The sequence below is a fragment of the Populus euphratica genome, unplaced genomic scaffold, assembly GCF_000495115.2.
Source record: "Populus euphratica unplaced genomic scaffold, PopEup_1.0 scaffold202.1, whole genome shotgun sequence".
Classification (NCBI taxonomy): Eukaryota; Viridiplantae; Streptophyta; class Magnoliopsida; order Malpighiales; family Salicaceae; genus Populus; species Populus euphratica.
The window spans coordinates 30,924-50,987 of NW_011499975.1; the positions used below are offsets into that span (position 1 = coordinate 30,924).

At 34.3% G+C, this 20,064-nt stretch overlaps 3 protein-coding genes across 6 annotated transcripts in view; all 3 read right to left on the reverse strand.

The window, feature by feature from the left end:
* Nucleotides 1-2,531: 2,531 nt before the first annotated feature.
* Nucleotides 2,532-13,699, reverse strand: LOC105139462 (Ubiquitin carboxyl-terminal hydrolase family protein). Of its 4 annotated transcripts, none has more exons than XM_011045902.1 (2): nucleotides 12,331-13,699; nucleotides 2,532-2,542 (listed from the first exon to the last, which is right to left on the reverse strand). In XM_011045902.1, exon 1 carries the CDS (start codon nucleotides 13,595-13,597, stop codon nucleotides 12,335-12,337), a length of 1,263 nt encoding a protein of 420 aa, XP_011044204.1. In that variant the 5' UTR covers nucleotides 13,598-13,699; the 3' UTR covers nucleotides 2,532-2,542; nucleotides 12,331-12,334. The 4 variants fall into 4 exon arrangements, with proteins under 4 accessions (XP_011044204.1, XP_011044202.1, XP_011044203.1 ...); XM_011045900.1 differs by lacking the exon at nucleotides 2,532-2,542 and adding an exon at nucleotides 10,748-11,497; XM_011045901.1 differs by lacking the exon at nucleotides 2,532-2,542 and adding an exon at nucleotides 10,748-11,397 and having other exon boundaries at nucleotides 12,326-13,699.
* LOC105139521 (uncharacterized) lies at nucleotides 4,764-9,494 on the reverse strand. Its single transcript, XM_011045993.1, has 7 exons — nucleotides 9,472-9,494; nucleotides 9,127-9,211; nucleotides 7,955-8,044; nucleotides 6,813-6,916; nucleotides 5,910-5,994; nucleotides 5,255-5,344; nucleotides 4,764-5,167 (listed from the first exon to the last, which is right to left on the reverse strand). The coding sequence occupies exons 1-7, from the start codon at nucleotides 9,492-9,494 to the stop codon at nucleotides 5,135-5,137; spliced, it is 510 nt and encodes a 169-aa protein (XP_011044295.1). The 3' UTR covers nucleotides 4,764-5,134.
* A 4,558-nt stretch (nucleotides 13,700-18,257) lies between the features above and the next one.
* LOC105139463 (protein FAM188A-like) overlaps nucleotides 18,258-20,064 on the reverse strand; it is a 6,601-nt gene continuing 4,794 nt past the window's right edge. Inside the window, exons 6-7 of the mRNA XM_011045903.1 lie at nucleotides 19,676-19,747; nucleotides 18,258-19,528 (exon numbers count right to left, since the gene is read on the reverse strand). Of these exons, the coding sequence (XP_011044205.1) occupies nucleotides 18,704-19,528; nucleotides 19,676-19,747 (897 nt within the window). The 3' untranslated portion in view covers nucleotides 18,258-18,703. The remainder of the gene's footprint in view (nucleotides 19,529-19,675; nucleotides 19,748-20,064) is intronic.

Sequence of the window (20,064 nt, forward strand, 5' to 3'; positions counted from 1 at the left end):
TAAGTGGAGGTTATGAGCCATTTCCCATGTGACCTTTGGTTTAAGCCGGCTCCGACATGGATCTCTACAAGGACAAAGGACAATCGCACTCGACCATACACCGTATAGGGTGTATTAAATTTTTAACTCGAGTTTCACTGCAGGTCAAGTATCTTTTTTTTTTAATGGTTAAAAGATTATGAAAATATTAGGAAGTTTAAAGTTTTATATATACTAGAGGGCACTTTTTTAAAATATGAAGAACAACACATTAAAAGAAAAAAAGATAGTGACATTTTAGATTCACCTAAATACATTTGTGATTTGAGTCATAGTATTGTGATAATGTTATAGAACACAAATTGAAAAAATTAAAAAGCTTAATTTTAATTAATCAAGTATTAAAGAATAAAAATTAAAAAATTAATTTAAAAAAATCTAAAAAAAAATGATAGGAGTAAACTTAAAAAAAATAATCAAACTCGTGATTCAAATCATGAAAACAAGGCTCACCCAAAAAAATAAAAAATAAATGTAAAGACCGGTTTCTAATCAATCTATTGTCAACGTATAAAATTAAAAAAAAATATTACTTTTAAAAAAGTAATAAAAAAACTGAAGTATGAACTTGTAAAATTCATAACTTGCATAATGAAATTAATATAATTTTATATAAAAAAATACTCATTTTAAAAAATATATAAAAAAAACTATCCCGCCATAATTTAAAAAAAATAATGTATGATTTTTTTTAAATAAATTATTTAATTAAAGTTAAAAAACAAAATTTAGCTCTTAAAAAAAAATCCAAGAATCCAGTTCTAATGGACCAATTCATGGACCCTTAATTAATTTATTTTTTTCTGGGCATCTCACTAACTGATTTACTTTCTTGCATAGATGCAAATGACACTTTATCTACATTTTTAATTTCCAGCGACTTAAGGGTTGCCAGAAAATTAAGGCTGGGGTTTTTCAAACCTAAAAATTTAGGTTTTGATCTTTTCCAAACCCATAAAACTTCAAAACAATAAACCCCTTAATGCATTCAAACAATCTAAAATTTGGTCTATAAACAAAAAAAATCAACCCAAAACCCAAAAAATCTTAAGGTTAGACCTATCTTCTTAGAAGATTTTTCAGTGAGTCTCTCTCATCTCTCTAACTAAAAATTGAAAAATAAAAAAAATAAATTTTTGTTTCAAAATCAATTACTTTTAAAATTTAGAGGGATCAAAATATTGTTATTGAAAAAAATATGAAGACCAAAATAAACTTTTTGCCTGAATTTTTTTACCACCAGTCATTTCTAGCAACTTTAAATCCATCTTTGTCGTAACAAAATAATCTAAATGGACTATTTAAAGGGAAAAAATAACAAAAAAAAATCCAAATGAAATATGTTTGTGAAAAGTGGTGTGGCTCCACTTAAAGTTTTGTTAATATAAGTAGTTTGTTTTTTATCATGGTTTTATACTCATTTATAGAATCTATTTGTTTACGCAACTACAATAGTATTTACGACAGTATTTCAAGCAAAACACAATTCCTGCATGTTCGGTAAAGAAAAAAATAGAATTTACTGTTCATGAGCCTTGCTTTTTATTGTGTTTGCAACGCAGGGTTAATCAAAGCAGCTTGGGGCTGCTTTTGTTGCAAACTATGTTACAATATAGTAAATAATGGTGTCGCTTATAGAAAATAGAGGAAGGAAGTTAACCAGCTCTTCCTCTTCTCCTTTTACATTTCCATGTCTTCACTATTTTACTACGTGAATAGTAAAGACTATATTGTTCACATTGAAGAACAATGGACCAGCTCTTTCCTTTCGTCTCCTTATTCTTCTTCTGCACTTCCATGTCTTCACTATTCATGTTGAAGAATAGTGAATCGCAACTCCCTAACCACTGCCTAGGACCACCACCTCTTCCCCTTGTCGTTGTCTTTCTTCTTTTTTTGCACTTCTTCATGTCTCCATTGTTCTGCTACGTGAATAGTGGAGAGCAGCTCTATTATTAATGGACCGAACCGGGTTCAGCCCCAACTTAAATGCATTGAATCGGGTGTGACTCAATAAAATAAAAAAATCTAATTTTTTTCAGATATTGTGTTATGTTTAAAAAACTAATATTTAATATGATTCAATAGCACTACATAATTACATTTGAAGAAAATTGGATGATGGCGTAACATTTATAGAATTTGATCGCAATCATAATTTTGTTCTTAATGATATTTTACTTGATGTTGTTGCACACTCAGAAAACTATGAAAACTATAGTCCTTGTTGAATAGATTTCATATGTGATGAAATTGAACATAATTTAATGCAATAATAAAAAATATTTTATATAAAGTATTATTTATTTCATGATGTAATAGCAGTAGTTAAATTGATAATATTTCAATTAAAAACTATTAATATTAATATATGTCTTTTTAATTATTTTATAATATCAATTTGAAAAGTATTCTTTAATCAAACACATTAACGTATTTTTTATTCAATCTCAATTTTAACTACAATTTTAATCAAACATATATTTTTTCAAATCAACCTTGACTAAAAATATTTTTTATAAAATATTTTTTTAAATTACAACCACAATAATTTTCACAATACTAAACATATAGTATGTAAAAAAGGCTATTTAACTTAACTCTTTACTTGTTCTCGTGACAGCAAGGAATCAATGGACAAATGCATGCTAACTACAACACATTGTTCTGGTTTTGTCCATCATACCATTTGATAAGGTCCTTGGGCCAGTTTCTGCTGTTCGTGGACCATAATACCATGTCAAACTTGCAGCAACTCAGGTAACAAATCTAGCACGGGGTATCATATTACACCTTTTCAATATTTTAGAACGGGAAAATATCATCAGCAGTTTTACTCGACATTTTGAATGTTAAAATGGCATTATTTTCCTTTGAGATCCTCATCCATTTCCATTCGTGTTCGAATTGTAAAATGTGACATTTATAAGATATTTTTGAAATGTTCTACTACTACAAATTTCGTGTCAGACTCAATCAATTAGCCTCGGTCAGTACTGGAATTGCCAAAAATAAATAAGCAACAGATTAGAAGAAGGAAAACCTGCATTTTTTGTTAATATTGATAGGAATTCGGATATAACTAATTATAATACGACTTTCTTTCTCACTTGGATTCCATTTCGCTGCAGGGTGATAAATCAACCGAGAACTGGTTGCTTTGGTATGGAGAAGGTGGTGAAGTTGGGTACTGGCCGAGCAAACTATTCACCAATCTGAAAGATAGTGCAGATGTTCTTCGACGGGGAGGAATGGTTTACAGTAAGTAGCACACAACAAGGGCCACAAATGGGAAATGGGGACGACGGTGAAATCCATAGCTCTAAATTTACACGTTCTGAGATGTTTATATCTTGGCCTAAAAAATTAATCTCCCCTACCCAACAAAACAGCAAGCAAAGAAGACATTTGAGTAGCTGGAATGTGTGCTCGAGTTGTCCGCGGAATGGCACCCGTCTAAGCCTACTGTACCTGGAAAAGGTTCTCAGTATAATACCCAAGTGTCAATCCTGATTATACAGATCATCCTGTACTTATAGAGTTCGGATGGCATGAATTATGATGGAACTAGAATTAAATACTGTAAGTTATATTCTTGAAATGGGGCTGACAAGTTCATGATCATTTTCAAAATACCTGCCATACCTTCTCTGCTGCTCCTCTGTAAGATAAACTCAAGCGTGTGAAGCACAAAAGTTCATGAAAAACAACAATTGCAGGATGTCTAAGGTAACAAAAAGAATCCGTGTAATTCTAATTAGGAATACCTTAAGGGCCACATTCTGGCCTCTCCTAGCATTATCAACAGGTAGCTTGTTATAATGCAAAATGTAAGTATTTACCCAGAATTCCCCTTTGAAATGGCTGATTATCTATTTCACCTAATTAAGCACCTTACAAGTGGTATCAGAGCCGTATCAGAGCCGGGATCCATATAACTGATGGACAGGGCCATAATACACACTTTTCCCAATTGGCTGAACCAGTGGCATCGTTACGTACCGCCCAGGACAATCAAAACCAAGATCAATAACAAATGCAGCAAGCAGTGGATTGTTTAGCACAACAACTACAACTTGTTGTGGCTAATATGGAGTTGTTGGTCCATACACAATGGAAGTCTACAGAAGATTCAAACTCCGCCTTCACTTCACATGGAAATCCAGCATTGGAGGAGCATAGTGGCATTCAAAATAGAGCGATTCGTTAGGACTTTCCCCAAGTTTAACGGCTAAAGTCCTCATGGCTGGACCTATCGAGCGACATCATGATAAAACCTATTCTTTCTTACATTGTTGGATCAATTTCAGCATGTTTTTATGGAACATCTAGGCCTACCTTCTAAGCATGACCATGAATACCATATTACACTCCAAGCAAATACTAAACCAGTTTGTGTTGGTCCTTGTCACTGCACTTATTTCCGAAAGTCTTAAATTGAAAAATTAGTCAATGACTTGCTCAAATCTGGAATTGTTCCACCTAGTCAAAATCCTTTTTTCTCACTGGTAATCCGCATTTATAATACATAATTAATTAAATGCAATTTCAGGAATAATTTGATTTCAGACAGTCCAATAGTTGAAACTTTCACTAGAGGACTATGAACTAATTGCCGTAGGAGCTCAGGCAAGAATACAAATTAATCCATTAAACAGTATACCCTACTTAGTTCCTTTTTTTTTCTCTAATGAAATATTCATTTATCCCAAAAAAAATAATAATAATAATAACTGGCTTTTGGAATTTGTTGGAAGGTACTTTCAAGTGAAAATAATACGAGGGCAAACATCAATGAAGCAAGAATTGCTGCTTTGAAACCCATCCTAGCTGACAAGAATAAAACATTATTGTTCCAAACATGATTGCCCGTAGTTACTGAAGGGCAGAATCGCTCCTTTTATTAACATTTTTATGCAGTCATCCTAGTCCATCTAAAAACATACTCTGTTATTCCAATTCAAAAGGTTTTCCTCATCAAAATGAGGACGGGTTGGCACGAATCAGCCAAATGACATTTGAGAAATGTCAGCTAGGATAGCAAAGCAAAACATACGGATAGGAAATGAAAGTGGTGTCCTGACAGCATTCCATATCACTTCAGTTTAGAGAGTAGCTTTGGTGCAACCTGCATATTCCAAAATGTTGAATTCTGCACATGAACCAGAACAATAATAATCCAAGAAAGCATTAAGAAATGAAAAGAAAAACTTACGCATTTATCAATACAGAACCAGTAGTCAAAGTACTGCCCTGTACAATGTTTTTGGCCGCTTTCATCTCCTTCAACTCTCTTAACACATGCCTGTAATAAGTGGAACATAATCATACTTGAGGTGGCAAAACATATACTCAAGCTGGAAAACATCCAACCAATAGCATGTCAATAAAGTAGTGACCATTGAATCTTGATTCTATACTGCCAGAAACAAGCTAGCAACCACAGGGTTCACTGTACAGCGTATCCACATGACCATATCTCTTGTCAAGCAGCAAAAGCTTGAGCATTTAGTTAAACCAGTTAGTTTCATGGCCCAAAGTTCTCGTATGTATGCACGGATGTAGCTACAAATCATGACCCAGAATTACTGAGCTGACATATAAAACAATCAGTAGCGTCATTTCTATTAGTTCCTGACATTGTTTTCAGTTATTGTGTAATGCATAAAACAGTTGCATTAGGGAAGTTTCAGGAAGTATAACATCTAAAAGCCTTGGAGAATATTGGATATTATGCCGGTGGCCAGAAGACATAGGGCCAAGCATCATATACATTAGATATGAAGACAAAGGAATCAGAGAGAGAGAGAGAGAGAGAGAGAGAAGGCGGGCAAAAGGGAATAACAACTTAAAATGTGAAAGTGCTTCACCTCATATTCAAGTAGAGGCTTCACACACTTAGGCTTGCAAGAGTCCTCAAGATACTTCTTTTGATCAACGAGTTCTTCGTCCGCCCTAAATATAAATAAATAAGCACGACAAGCACATGCAATGGGTAAGACATGAGAAAACGTTGAAATACAACAGAAAGAGCTATGCGAGTAGATAAAGCTCATTATTGACTCTAGCAGCATAGGAAAAAGCATGTTCATGAATTTAGCATCCGTGTCATTGTGTCTGAGAACATAATTTTAGCCCATGCAACATCCAATTACAGATGAAATTCTTTATTAAAAAAAAATGAAATTATATCTTCAAAACTATATATTTACACCAGTGTGACAATACTTAAAATGCATGAACCAGCCTTTAATAGTTTGTTAATAAGAAAAGGAAAAAAAAAAAAAAGAATTTTTATAGGTTCAAAAAACCCCAGTTTATGGCAGCTAAACTACATCGCGCACCATACAAAGGATGACAGCAATTTGTTTCCCTACAGCATTTATCCATATAAAGAACCTTAAACCTGAGACCAAGACACCGGCACTAAACGGCTGTCTTCACGGTGGTTCAATTTCAGAAATGTGCAAAAACACAACAGGTGAGGTAAAAGCACATCAAAATTATAACACACTTAGCTGTAACTTAAAGGCACGATAAGTGGAGCCAAATACTTACATGTATTAGAACTAAGATATGACAATTTGCGGTGTTCCCTGTGTAAAAGACAGCAAATGATGTACTTATTTTTTTTAGATACGGAGATTAATAGACAGACCTTAGAATTTTAGAAATGCTGATTTATTTATATATTGTATATCAGAATCGGTGAAAGAAATTGAATGAAACACGAAAGAGATTTGAGTGAATGAATGAGAGCTAAAGAAGCGTACCTCTTGGTTACTGTTAGTGGGGGAGGGAGAGAGATAACAGAGATCGGCGGCGTGATTGTTCGTTGTTCGATTTTGAAAATAATGCCTCTCCTGATCTCAGTTTGCTAGTTACTGCGGGAGATTTCTGGCCTGGACCGGGCCCGTTCTTGTTGGGCCATGAATGGGCTCCTTTTTACAGAAGACATTGTCCGAGCATTTCGCATCTGGAAAATCTAGAGCGTTAGGACGGGCTTGGGACTGATTTGCAACTTGTTTAGGTGGTGAAGGATTCACGGTGTAGCAGCTTAGGAGGTCGCCGATTTTCAATCAAACTGAATTCTACGGTTTCAGTGATAGTGGCTGTTGGGTCCTTTGCGTTTTCTATTTCGATCAAATTCATTTCCGATTCCAATTTCATTAGCATTTTCTATTAAAAAAAAAAACCTGTTCCCCAGTCACAGCGATTCTGAGACCATCAATAGTCAAAGCTAACTATAGGCAAAAACCACCTCACAAGAGCGGGGATCCAGCACGACTGGGGAATGCTCATGATTGCCATGAAGGAAAAGCAAAGAATTCCGTCCAATCAGCTAACCAATTTAGACAGGATCTGCTATGGAGCGATACCTGAACTACATTATCATCTCAGATGACAGAAACACATGGCAGATTTGTCATATGGTTCTTTTAATCTATGAACAAAAACTAGGAAGTGAACTGGATATGCAAATATCAATCAACACAGCAGTATACAAACAAGCATCATGGAAAGCATTGTCTCTCGTAAAATAGAAAGGTATAAGCATATGGTTATGCTTTACGCAATATATAGTCTCCATCTTTAAAATTTTCAACATGACCTCACATGATATCACCTTCAACTTCTTGCAAGTTGCAATGCAATAAATCCAAGACATGTTCCATTATTCTAATTCAAAAAATGTTTGCTGATCAAAATGAAAGGAGGTTGCCCCAAATGAGTGAAATAAGCACAAGATCTGACATTTAGAAAGATTTGGTAGGAAACGGTGGTGCCCTGACACGTCCCTACTACTTCAGTTTCGAAAACAGCTTTGGTGCAACCTGCATTTGAAAATGCCAAATTCAGTTGATGACCCAAACCAAAATCTAGATGAACTCTGAAAAGGTGAAAGAGAACTTACACATTTATCAACACAGGACCAGTAATCAAAGTACTGTCCTGTACAATGTTTGTGGCCACTCTCATCGCCTTGAATTCTCTTCACACATGCCTGTAACAAGTACCACGGAGTTATAAGCTCTCAGCCACAAAATCATATCCTTGAGCTGAAGAAATATCCATTCAGGAGAAACCAATAAAAGAAATGATTTCTTTTATCTGTAACTACCAAAGAAATGATTTCAAAATTTGTTGAGCCAGAAATTCTGGCACCAACAGAGAGCATGTTCACACTTCACCAACAAATTATCAAGAATAATCCTCTCTTATCAAGCAGCAAAAGATTGAAGATGAAGTAAAATCAGTGCTTTTTAGTCTCAAGAGGGGCAACAGTCAATGGTGCATGGAGTGAACAAGTAGATTTAAAGGTTTAGGGTATGGCAGCGAAAGAATGTTAACAAGTTGAATAAAAGATCTTAACAAGTGAAACTGGTGTGTTCATTTGCCTTTCACTTCTAAAGCCAAGGATTTATTAGACTATGAATTCATTTTCTCCAGATAGCAGACAGAAAATAAACAAATGAATACAAGGAAGAAGTTCACTGCAACAAACCCAAAGTAGCTTTAGTGCTTTGGTGATTACTGGTAAACTCAGCTAAGCTTCAGAAGAATTCTCTACATTTGGCTCTTTGTTTCATTTACTTTCATAAATTAACACATTAATAAACCCTCTAAAGCTTAAAAAAAAAAGCATTTGGTACTCAGCCTCACAGAACCTGGATGGTTTTAAAGCTGACATATTCAATGTGCAATGCAAATCCCTGTCCTCAATTTAGAAATCCGATGACAGACATTATTTAGACAATCCATGATCAAGATCTTTGCATTTTTAATTGCTTTCTAAAATATTGGAGTATGTTTGGGCACGTTTAAGAAAATACACATTTGACAACTATTTCCTTATTGAGCCCAGGGAAGACAGGAAAAAGGATCTTACAATAATACAAGTCTGTAACTTCCATGGAACCCATTTTTTTCTTTCTTTTCTTTTCTTTTTTATTGAACAAACATCCCATTCATTCAATATCAAGATACAGGAAAAACCTTAATGACAAACAAAAGAACTACATGTACGCAATCCAAGATTTACACTCACACATTCTATAAACAAGTCGAAATCTGAAAACACCTTACCTGATATTCAAGCAATGGCCTCACACACTTAGGCTTGCAAGCTTCCTCAAGATACTTCTTTGGATCTACAGGTTCCTCGTCCGCCCTAAATTTAATTGAAACAGAGCAAATGCATGTAAAACATCTCTCCAAATATAAGTGCAATGTAGTTTAACAAACAGGAAAAGAAAGTTCCTGCTTCAAACTAATCCAACAGTTGATATCTGCGATACAAAATATCTAAACCAGTTGTTTTTAATGGTTCTAAGCATAATTGTTCCAAATGGCACTACATGATATTGTCAGACATTCCACAGGTAAGGAAGACAGCGCCATGTCATGGTTCATGACCCTAAGACAAAGTACCTAAACCAGAAAAGGTGAGACATTCTTATGTGCGCTTTCTATTATATTTACAAAATAGAAAAGCAGGGCAGACATGCAACTATATTTATTTCAGTAACTTTAAACAGCAGGGATACGAACCTTCCTTTTTCAACCTCGCCTCCCCACATAAAAAATAAAAAATATTGACTAAAGCCCCAGTTTATCACAAATATACCCTTTAAATTGGTATAATTCACTATTGATCTGCGTGTTCTAGTCCACAACACAATAACTTTTTACTCCATCGTAAAATCCAAAAACCTACCTTTCATTTCCATGGATTATTTCACCAATATACAATCACAAACCATGGCAGACCAAAAATAAGATTTAATAAATAAATCAGTAAAGCTTGCTATAAGCACATTTGAGTGGCAGTAAATTAAGAAGGACGAAATACTCACATATATTAGAACTAAAAGGCACGGTGAAACAAATTGGCGACTTCTCTGCAATTATTTGAATCCATTTAATTTAATCACTAAAGACATCCAAAGAACGAAGGAAGAAGACCTAAAATATTGGAGAAGGCGATTTGCGAATTACAAATAATTGTGTGTGTGAAATTAACAGTGAGGTTAGCAAGAGTTGTGAAAATAAAGGATCGACGATGGGAGATTGAAATAGCAGACAGAGAGAAGTAAATGAACGGAATCTCACCTTGGTTGGGAGCCGGAGACACGAAAACCGGGTGATTGACGCAGGCAAAGCGACTGCTGGTCCTCTGGGATTTACTTTTCTAGAGAGATCTATAACCTGAGCCTGAGAGGACTAACGGGCCTGTCCTGGTTGGACTATAAACCTTCTACATTAACGAGCCTGATTTGACCCACTTCAGCTCACAGTAATTCCTTTGATTTTTATTTTTTTTTATTTTGGGAATTATCAGGATTTTTATTTATTTATTTATTTATTTATTTAAATAATTCATAAAATAACTTGGTTTTTTTATGATTAATGAATTTCTGATGGGTCCACACTATAAACCTTCTACATTAACGAGCCTGATTTGACCCTCTACAGTTCACAGTAATTCCTTTGATTTTTTTTCTTATTTATTTTGGGAATTATCAGAATTTTTATTTATTTCTTTAAATAGTTCATAAAATAACTTGGTTTTTTTATGATTAATGAATTTCTGATGGGTCCACAAATGCAGTAGCTCTCTCTCAGTTTTCTATCTATTCTGTTCTTGCTCTTCTTTTTTCTTTGTACTGTGTTAACCAGAGAATATATATATATATAACCCAAAGTAGAGAGTACAGCCCATTTGGAATGTTTGCTCCACCTCCATTTCTGAAATGTGCCTTGGTACGCCAAGGGCGATAGACAAAATAAAACAAGAGAAAATAAATAGTAGCAAGCATTGAACCAAGTCATACTATCCTAGGCACTCTGCTTAATGCACTGATTTGACAATACAAAGTCTCCCGGCTTAAGTTACTTATAGAAACTACAACCCAGGTGCAGTCCTTGTTGGCACAAGATGTTGATGCTGGTGGGTGATTATGATGATAATATGAAGGCAGGGAGAGATTAGATCCGTACAAATGACAAGGCTTTTAGTGTTTTTGTCCGCAAGCCGAAGGCAAGTCCACACCTAAGGATGAAACTAGTGCACATGTTTGCCTCAAATGCACAGATTGATAAAAACATGCTCTCCTGCTACTCTTCCATGTCCCAATCCTACACTGGAAACAAGGGAGAAGATCCGACTCCAAAGCCACTCCAACTAGGACTTTTTGGTCAGGGATGCAACCAATCACCCAAAATTCTGGCTTGAGTTGTTTTTGGTGTCGTTGGGCCTTGCATTCATACACAGCTTCCTCCTGTCTCACTCCCTACGAGGGATTTGCACACTCTGTCAATTGCTTTAGATGCTGCTCAATAATCCCATGCATCAACCTACAAGCACAAGGGACTGTTATGCTTTCGTCCTCCAGCAGCCTCCAAAAGGGATTTTACCAGTCTTGTTGGAGCAGCCAAGGCCACTGAATTGTTTGCTCTGCAGGACATGGTATTCATATAAGCTGCGATATTTTAAATGTCTTTGAGCACATGAGAAGTTGTTTAAAATTCATGCACTACAAGCTTTTTGGCCATCCAATCGAAGCTTTTTGTCCCAGTGGCATATCTCCCTACATAGACTCTTATTTGTCAGCGAGAGGCCCAATCCACTGACAGCCAACTAGAAATTCGAAGTCAGTGAGCTGTTTATGGATTTCAAAAGGAACCTTTTCAGGGTATTTAACAGGTGCCGAAGATTGTAGGATGACAATCTTGATATGATACTCTCAATAGAACTAAAAGTTAATAACACCACCAGCCAGTAGAACCATTAGCCACATCAAGAACTAAGAAACAAACAAAAGCAATGATTGAGATGGAACTTCGTTTCCTCGCAGCCAATATCAAGGTTCATAAAGAAGATTTTGCAACCATTACATTCTCCGAACAGTGCATGGACAATGCTTCACAAAGTCAAAAACTTCAAACCTGGGTACCAATCTCTAGGCGCAAACCACTGTGAGGCCAATTCACGTATAAATCTCAAAGAGGACTTGGTCCATTACACTACCAAATAATCACATAGAGATAAATCAAAATCTACTCCCAACTTCAGTTCCGAAGTGCATAATGCAAACATCCTAAACTCATTTCTTGTACTCCGCAAATGTAAAGCACTCAACAAGTGATGTGGATATAATTTCTAGCTAATAACTAAGAATATGCATCAGAAAGGACGCAAGTAAAACACTAAATGAAGAAACAATACAACTTGGAGCAATCTCCTACAGAAGTAAAGTGAAAAGAAGAATAAAAACATAAATAACTTACAATCTCATGGGGCATCATCATCAAAAAGAACTTTATAAAACCGTTTCCTTTCTTCAGGGTCGAACAAACCACCCAGCTTATCACCACTATCATCTTGTTCAGTCATTTCTGTGCTTCCTTCCTTCCTTTTCTCTTTTCTTACAGAAACAATGCCTTTCTTCCTCTGCTTTTCTAGATTCACTTCATAGCGCCTCCGGTTATATTCATGGAGCCCTTCCTGCATCAACTCTCCAAATTTATCCTTCACAACAACAAGCGGATCCTTGTCAATCAATTCTGAGCCATTATACCCTTCTCTAAGAAGAACAGTATAAATCTGATACTTATTCGACACATAAAATATACCTGGATGCTTAAGAAGCAGAATATTTAGTTTCTCAGGTAAATTAAACTCTCGTTTAAAATGACCCAGTTTCACAATTGACATCTTCTTCCATAATGTCAATGACAGTAACTCGTGCACTAAACCCACTATTCTTTTCTCCATCTCCTTTGAACCTTCCAATAAACCTCTTGAATCCACATAAGGAGAAATATAAGGAGTAGCATTGAATTCATTAAACCTTTCCCATGATTTAACCCAAGTTGATGGCAAAGAACAACTAAAACAAGGCTTAGAAGAACCCTGTTTTCTAGCCGAGACTTCAACAGCAGAAATTGCCAAATCTGGGTTCCATGATAAAAGTTCAATCTCCATTGAACTCCTTCTCCCACTATGATTAACAAACCTAAACGTATCAGGGTATTTAGGCAAAATCCTAATCAAATAATCATCAGGGAATCCGAGATTTCTCTTTAACTCGTTAAGTTTAACAACATTAAGCCTATGATTCACACTCAACATCAACAACTTACTTAATCTCTCAACAAAGACAGGTTCTTGCATTTCTTTAACAGACTCTTCCTCCTCCACTAAGAACAACATTCTCTTTGATAATTTACAATGATACTCATCGTTTTGTAGATAAACATCGAAACAACAAGGGTATTTTTTAAGCCAGTTAAGAGCTTTACCTTGAAGGTCTAAAGTCTTGAACTTTTTTTGAAGAAACTTGACCGGTGCATCCTGGTTGGGGTATCTAAGGATAATATTTTTTATTTGATTATTTACTATCCATCTACGGTTTCGCGAGAGAGCAGACTCCAGATCCGGGTCTTTTTTCATGGACCAGAGTGAGAAGCTTCGGTGGAGATAATAAAAGATTGATGATGTTGATGATGGAGACTTGTGTCTGTGACTGCAACGGTTTAGGTTGTTGACAAACATGGCGTTGATGAAACCACTTCCTTTCCCTGGCTTCAGACTTCACGCTGCTTGCTTGCCTGCCTCCTGCCGGCCTTTTGATGTCGAGTCGAGTCTTGGTTTGGTTTAACTTTGTTTTTTAACTTTACCCTCTTTTCTTACTGTGGTAAATTATGTTTTTATTTGTGCAATTTTTATGATTGTTGTTGCTTTCTTAATTCTTCATTTTCCTGTATTATTCTAGTTTGGAAAAATTACATTTAATATTTAATATTTTATAGTTTAGTACATATTGTAATTACTGGTTATAGTTTGAAAAATTAACACTGCATCCTGGGTCAATAAGAATTTTCAAATCTAACGATTTGATCATAATACCTTCATATATCTTACGTATAAAATGAGTAGAAATGACAAATTGATCTCTCTCTCTCTCTCTCTCTCTAAGCTATTGATTTTTCTTTTGTATAAGGTGCTAATTTCTCTTCTCATGCATCATTATTGGTTTCTCGCAAGTGTTGCATCTAGAATTCAACAATAATAAACAAGTATGTTCCCATTATTATTATTTTTTATCATGACATTGTAAAGTGCATTTTCTTTTTGTTAAACATTTTAATTCAATTGTTTAATGGTTTTTTTACTTAAGTTAAAAAATAGAAAAAAAAAAAGCATCAATGCTAAAACTTTAATCTCAAAACTAGAAATATACTAAATAATTCATTTTTTTTTGTCGCAAACAACAATAGTCACAATCTAAAATATATTTTTGATAGTGGGAAAACAATTAGTATTCCTAAAATAAACCCAAATTGAATATTATGGTTACTATTCATATAATTTTAATATTATTTGCATAAAACATGTTTAATTAATGTTTAACCCATATTTTTTAAAAAAATTAACCATTGTTGAACTTAATATATGTGTGTGCTGTCTCTTTTCTTTCTATCTAGGGGTTTAGTATTTTTTTATTATTTAAGCTCATTTCATCTCATATATATATACAAGATTAGTATGTTTAAATATTAGATGGCAAGTTAAGTTATTATTTAGATTATTGTTTTTGTTTATTTAGATGGATGCACGCCTTTTAACATGCCGGAAAAGAATACATATTCTATAGATTATTGGAATCATTTGCTTAAAGTATTTTGAGTGTTTGACTAATGAAAGAATGGTTTTTTGGGTTTGTATATGAAATGTGCAATTATTCTTTCTTTGTTGTTGATTGTTTTTAGGCCAAATTAAGTGAACAATACAAGAATTGGAATGGAACTAAATGGATTTTCAGTACAAAACTCAAACCAGCTGAAAAATTATAAAATATCAATCATAGGCTTCTCTTTCTCCTAATTTATTTAATAATTATTTAAATTTGATGTAATATTGTATTATTCACCATCACAAGATATAAAATGCAAGATGTAATTTCTTATCATGGTAGTTCTTTATATGTCATAAAAAACTATTTTTTAACTATATGTCTTATATAAACATGTTGTTCATATACGAGCAAGTTTATGACATAGACTTATTAGAGTTTCAAATAAGAGATGATAGAGGGAATATATTGTTATGATGCCTCGATGTATAATATATTGAGTATGCATAAACAAGAAAAGGAAGAAGAAATTCACATGTATATTGATGCTAATATTAATGCTGATATTGATGCTTCTCCTTTAACCCTGAGAATGTCAAGGTGTTATTCATATAATCCTAATGATGATAGGCTACCTGGAATTAAATATTTTAAAGGATACGATGATGATGTTGAAAATAACAATAAAGTGATATTAGTTATTAAGGAACAAGTTTTGAATTTAAATAAAGATGATTATGATGCACATGTTGATTTGTGTGATGATATAAATGTTATTAGTTGTGATGTTGACGTCGATATTGATGTTATTTATGTTGTGGATAGTGTTGTTAGTGGTGATATGGGTGTTAATGCTAATGTTTATGGAATGTAAAAGGAGTTGTTAAAATTGTTGTGAGTGATGATTTGAATGTTGATTATAGTGGTGATGTTAGTGGTGTTATGGGTGTTGGTGCTATTGTTATTGGTGTTACAAGTGTAGAAATTGATATTAATTCTGTTATAGATGATGATGTTGATCTTAGTTGGGTTGTGGGTGTTAGAAGTGCTAACATGGATAGTGATAGTGTTCAAGTTAAGATTTTTAGTGGAAATAAAAATAGTGATGGTGAATGGTCAAAAGATGATGATTATATTTTTTTTTATGAGAAATAATGAGTATTTTTAATGAAACTGAAGATGACTGGATTGACAGCTTACAATGTGATGTTTGTTTTAGTAAAGCATGAAATGGTTTTTCAGATTTTGATAATGAATGGAAACTAAGTAGTGATGATGATGATGATAGAGATATTGAAGATAGTGATTGTTCTAAGAGTATTAATGACTATTATAATGAGAAAAGTAGAAATATAAGTAAAAAGAAAAAAAATATGAATTTGACATAGGTGTCGCATTTGACATCACAGAGACTAATACCTTTTTTCCCATGAAAGGAAAGGTTTTTTTTATATATTTAAAGGGGATAAACTTTTATGTTAAAAAGAGATTTCTTTATACCCTCTGAATCAGTTAGTTTAAGCTCGAACCTTCTTCTTTATTATCTACTTTAAATTTTGGTATTTCTGTGTTTAAGCTTTTCCCATTTTTTTCTCACCATGCCACTCTATGAGCCAAAAAGGAATGCCATAAAACCTTTTCTATATAGAACAAATCTATTCATTGATCTTTTTAGGTAAATCTTAGTCATCCACCGTTATTATATACTTTATATAACATACTCAAGTTAGTTATTTTAGCATGCATTAGACTTTGCTAGAGATAATGGCCGAGATATTATGGGATGCTACTTATAGACATTATATAAGGTATGTCTATGATAATCTAAATAATAAAAGGTTTTATGATTTGAAGATGAAAATTGAATTTTGTAGAGCATTAAAAGCTTATACAAGTCGTATTTAAAGGATATTATAGACATGGACAAAGCAACTTTAGGTTGATTGAATAATAGCAAGGTTGAAACATGGGCTAGACATTTGTTTGATAATAAGAGTGAGGTTGAAAAAGTAAAGTTTAAATTGGTTGAGTCATTGAATAGTTGGGTTGGAAAATATAGAAGTATGCCTATTATTTTGTTACTATAAAAGATTAGATTGAAACTTATGTCTAGATTTCATGATAGATATGCCTATATTGCAAGTTGAGAAACACATATCATGCCTTATGTTAAGGAGCTACCAAATAGGTCTACTGAGAAGTCTAGACATATAAGAATGATGATAGTCAGTTCAAATAAATATTAAGTTTTTGACGCCCAAACAAGAGTTTGTGTTAATTTGAAAAAAAAAATAGAGTTTCATATATTTAATGGAAGATGGCAAACATACTTTGCAAGTATGTGATCTTTTGTGTGCATCACAAGATACTTGACATAGAAGATTTGTGTCATGTATATTATAATGTTGAAACTTCCAAGAAAGCATATAGTGAGGTTGCCCACCTATATAGTAAGGTTTTCACCGATCAATAAATGTATTCTCATAACTTGTTATTGTATCCGTGGAATAGCTTATTTTTATTTGCATTTATTTATGATATCTTGACAACTGCTCTTTTTTTATATTTCATGCACTTTCTATTCTTAAACTTTAGTATATTCAAGTTGTTGTAAATTTGAAAACTATTAGCATTTGATGAATATGATGACATTAATTCAAATAAATGTGATGTAAGTTTTTAGCTTTTTTTTCAATTTGTTAGTTCTAGTATTAATTTTGAGCAGTTTGTTTGTAGGACTTATGATAAGGAATTGTGTTCGAAGATGATGAAAAATTGTCATTGATGCTGTGATTTTATGGAATTGTTGTTGAAAATTTGTGTAACTAATACTCTAGAATTTGTTGTTTTGTTGGGTTGAAATTGTGAAAATCTTTTGAGAGATTTATTCTAGAATTTGATTTTTTTTTAATTTTTTTTATGGTTGAAATGGTGAATAACTCTAGAAAAATATGTTCTTGAATTTGATATTTTGTTTTGTTGGGTTGAGATACTGATGAATTGTTGTTCTATTAGCCATAAACATTAATTTAGTGTATTTTTTGTAAATATTCAGACATTGTGGCAATGACTAGTTTTTAAAAGAATAATGAATGACCGTGATATTTTTGTCATTTTGAATCAAGATGGCACTTTAATGATTAAATTGAATATAAACATATTTTGAGTCAAGAGGGCACTTTAATGATTAAATTGAATATAAACAAACTTATAAAAAATAAGTTCTTTACGTTTTTTTTACTATTTTTTTCTTCCAAAACAGGAAAAGATGAAGAAGGAAAATGTGATTTTCCAATCCAAGAAAAGAGAGTGAAAAATCAACCAGGAGGATTGATGCATTTATCTCATTATTTTTTTATATATCTCATTATCTCATTATTTTTTTATATATCTCATTATCTCATTATTTTTTTTATATATATACAAATATATATTGTATATAGTAGATAAGAAGAGGTGACGACGGCCACCCCATCTCTGCCACGCCTGGTTCCATGGAGGTGATGTGAAACTAGCAATCTCTTTGTTGCAATTCATGGTTAAATATTGCTTATAAAAAATAAACATAAGACAAAACAATGTCTATCAATCGCCTACAAACTCTTCAATAAGAACTGTTTTCCGGTGCCCGTTCGCTTTCCTCCAGGGCAGAGTTGAACTGTTACAACATATTCAACCAGAGGACACGAAACATTATTTAGGCATTCCTCCATTCCCTGGCCACAGGCTTCCCTGATCAAGACAGAGCAATACAAATGAATTTTACACAATGGGTTGCCAACAAGCATGGCCGGGAACCTTTCTCTCTGATCATCTAACATTATCAAAATCGAATTTAATGAGCAAAGCTACAACAATCCACAGCAGAAATGGTGTTGCAAATACCTGAGAGAAAGACAAACCATGAAACAACCATTTTGCTTAAGGTACAATGCACTGATTTGTTCGTGATTGATTTTGGATTATACGCCACCTGTGTTTCCAACGATAAGAGCACACTGAAGGATCCCAGTAAGGATAAACATTCACACTATACTAGGCGGATCCCCCACCCAATTGCAAACTGCTCGAGACCAGCGAGTTCTAATACAGTCCACTAATGGTGCATGCTGAGAAGGCTCGGGTTTGGTCACCTCAGTGTCTTTACCACCTGATTCCTTCCCACCAGGGCCAGACATCACCACCACATCTGCCATGAATTCCTCGGGAGTCCACCTTGGTGGAACTGAAACCCTCAGTTTTGTGAGTCTAGGTCTCTGAACCAGTGTTTCACTCCCAGAGGTTGCGTGGCTTCCATTTATATCAGATTTTGCAATCCCATTAAAATGGCAAAGATCAAACACCTTCTTACCCATCAACCCACTTGAATCCTTAAGGCCTCCCAGACTTTTGTCTAGATCCAAAATAACCTGCCAGAATTCACTCCATACAATAAAGCCAGTGCTGCAAAGGTGATCGAGTTTCTCAGATGGAAGTCTAATACCCACTTCCCTAAGGACTTGATGGAAGCCTTCAACACTGATAAAGCCGCCGCCACCGCTCTGATCTTGTGCATCAAATGCCCTCCGAATCTGTGACTCTCTTTCTTCCAGTTCATTCTCATCCTGAACCGAGGTGTCAAGAGCAAATAGAACTGTATAATGAGATTCGCTCCCAACAACCCATATTGGCCATTTCGGGCATTTTAAATGCTGGCCAACCTTACAAAAATTGAGAGATTCTAATAGTGTGAGAAATCCAACTTCCACACTCATGGATATGCCCTTTAGAAACATGCCTCCACCAAAGTCCATCCTTCCATCAAACACGTTAGGGACAGCCTGTCCACAGAGCAGAAGGTTCACAATTTCCTGTATAATGTTCAAAAGAAATTATATTATCTCAGAAAAACCCAATCATTATCCTAAGATTCACCAATAGAAAGTAAAAGGACAGATAAGTATCAAAGTGGAGAGGGACAAAATAACACGTCATAGATTAATCTGTGGATATCAGACCTGTGAAGCATGCCCAAAAGGTGCAGTGACTAGGGGAAGATTGGGATCGTCCCTGTCAGCTTGAATTGAGTCCTAAAAAAAAGGTAACATTTTGCAGGCATAAGAGGCATAAACATCCAATTTCAAAGTGGAGTGCCACTAATATACACAATTCTAACAATCAAAAGGCCATTTAATCCTGAAAGAATAACAATTTTCTGGAGCTTGTATAAACGGAATACCAAGACTGCTCGCCAAAATCCATGATTTACAATTCACAAAGGAAACTTCATAAGGCTATGGGCACTTAACCACTTAACAGCACAAGCTATGCAGAAAGATGAAGCAATCTTTGTTTCTAACAATGTAACATAAGCCCATAGTCTCAACCCCCCCCCCCCCCCCCCCCC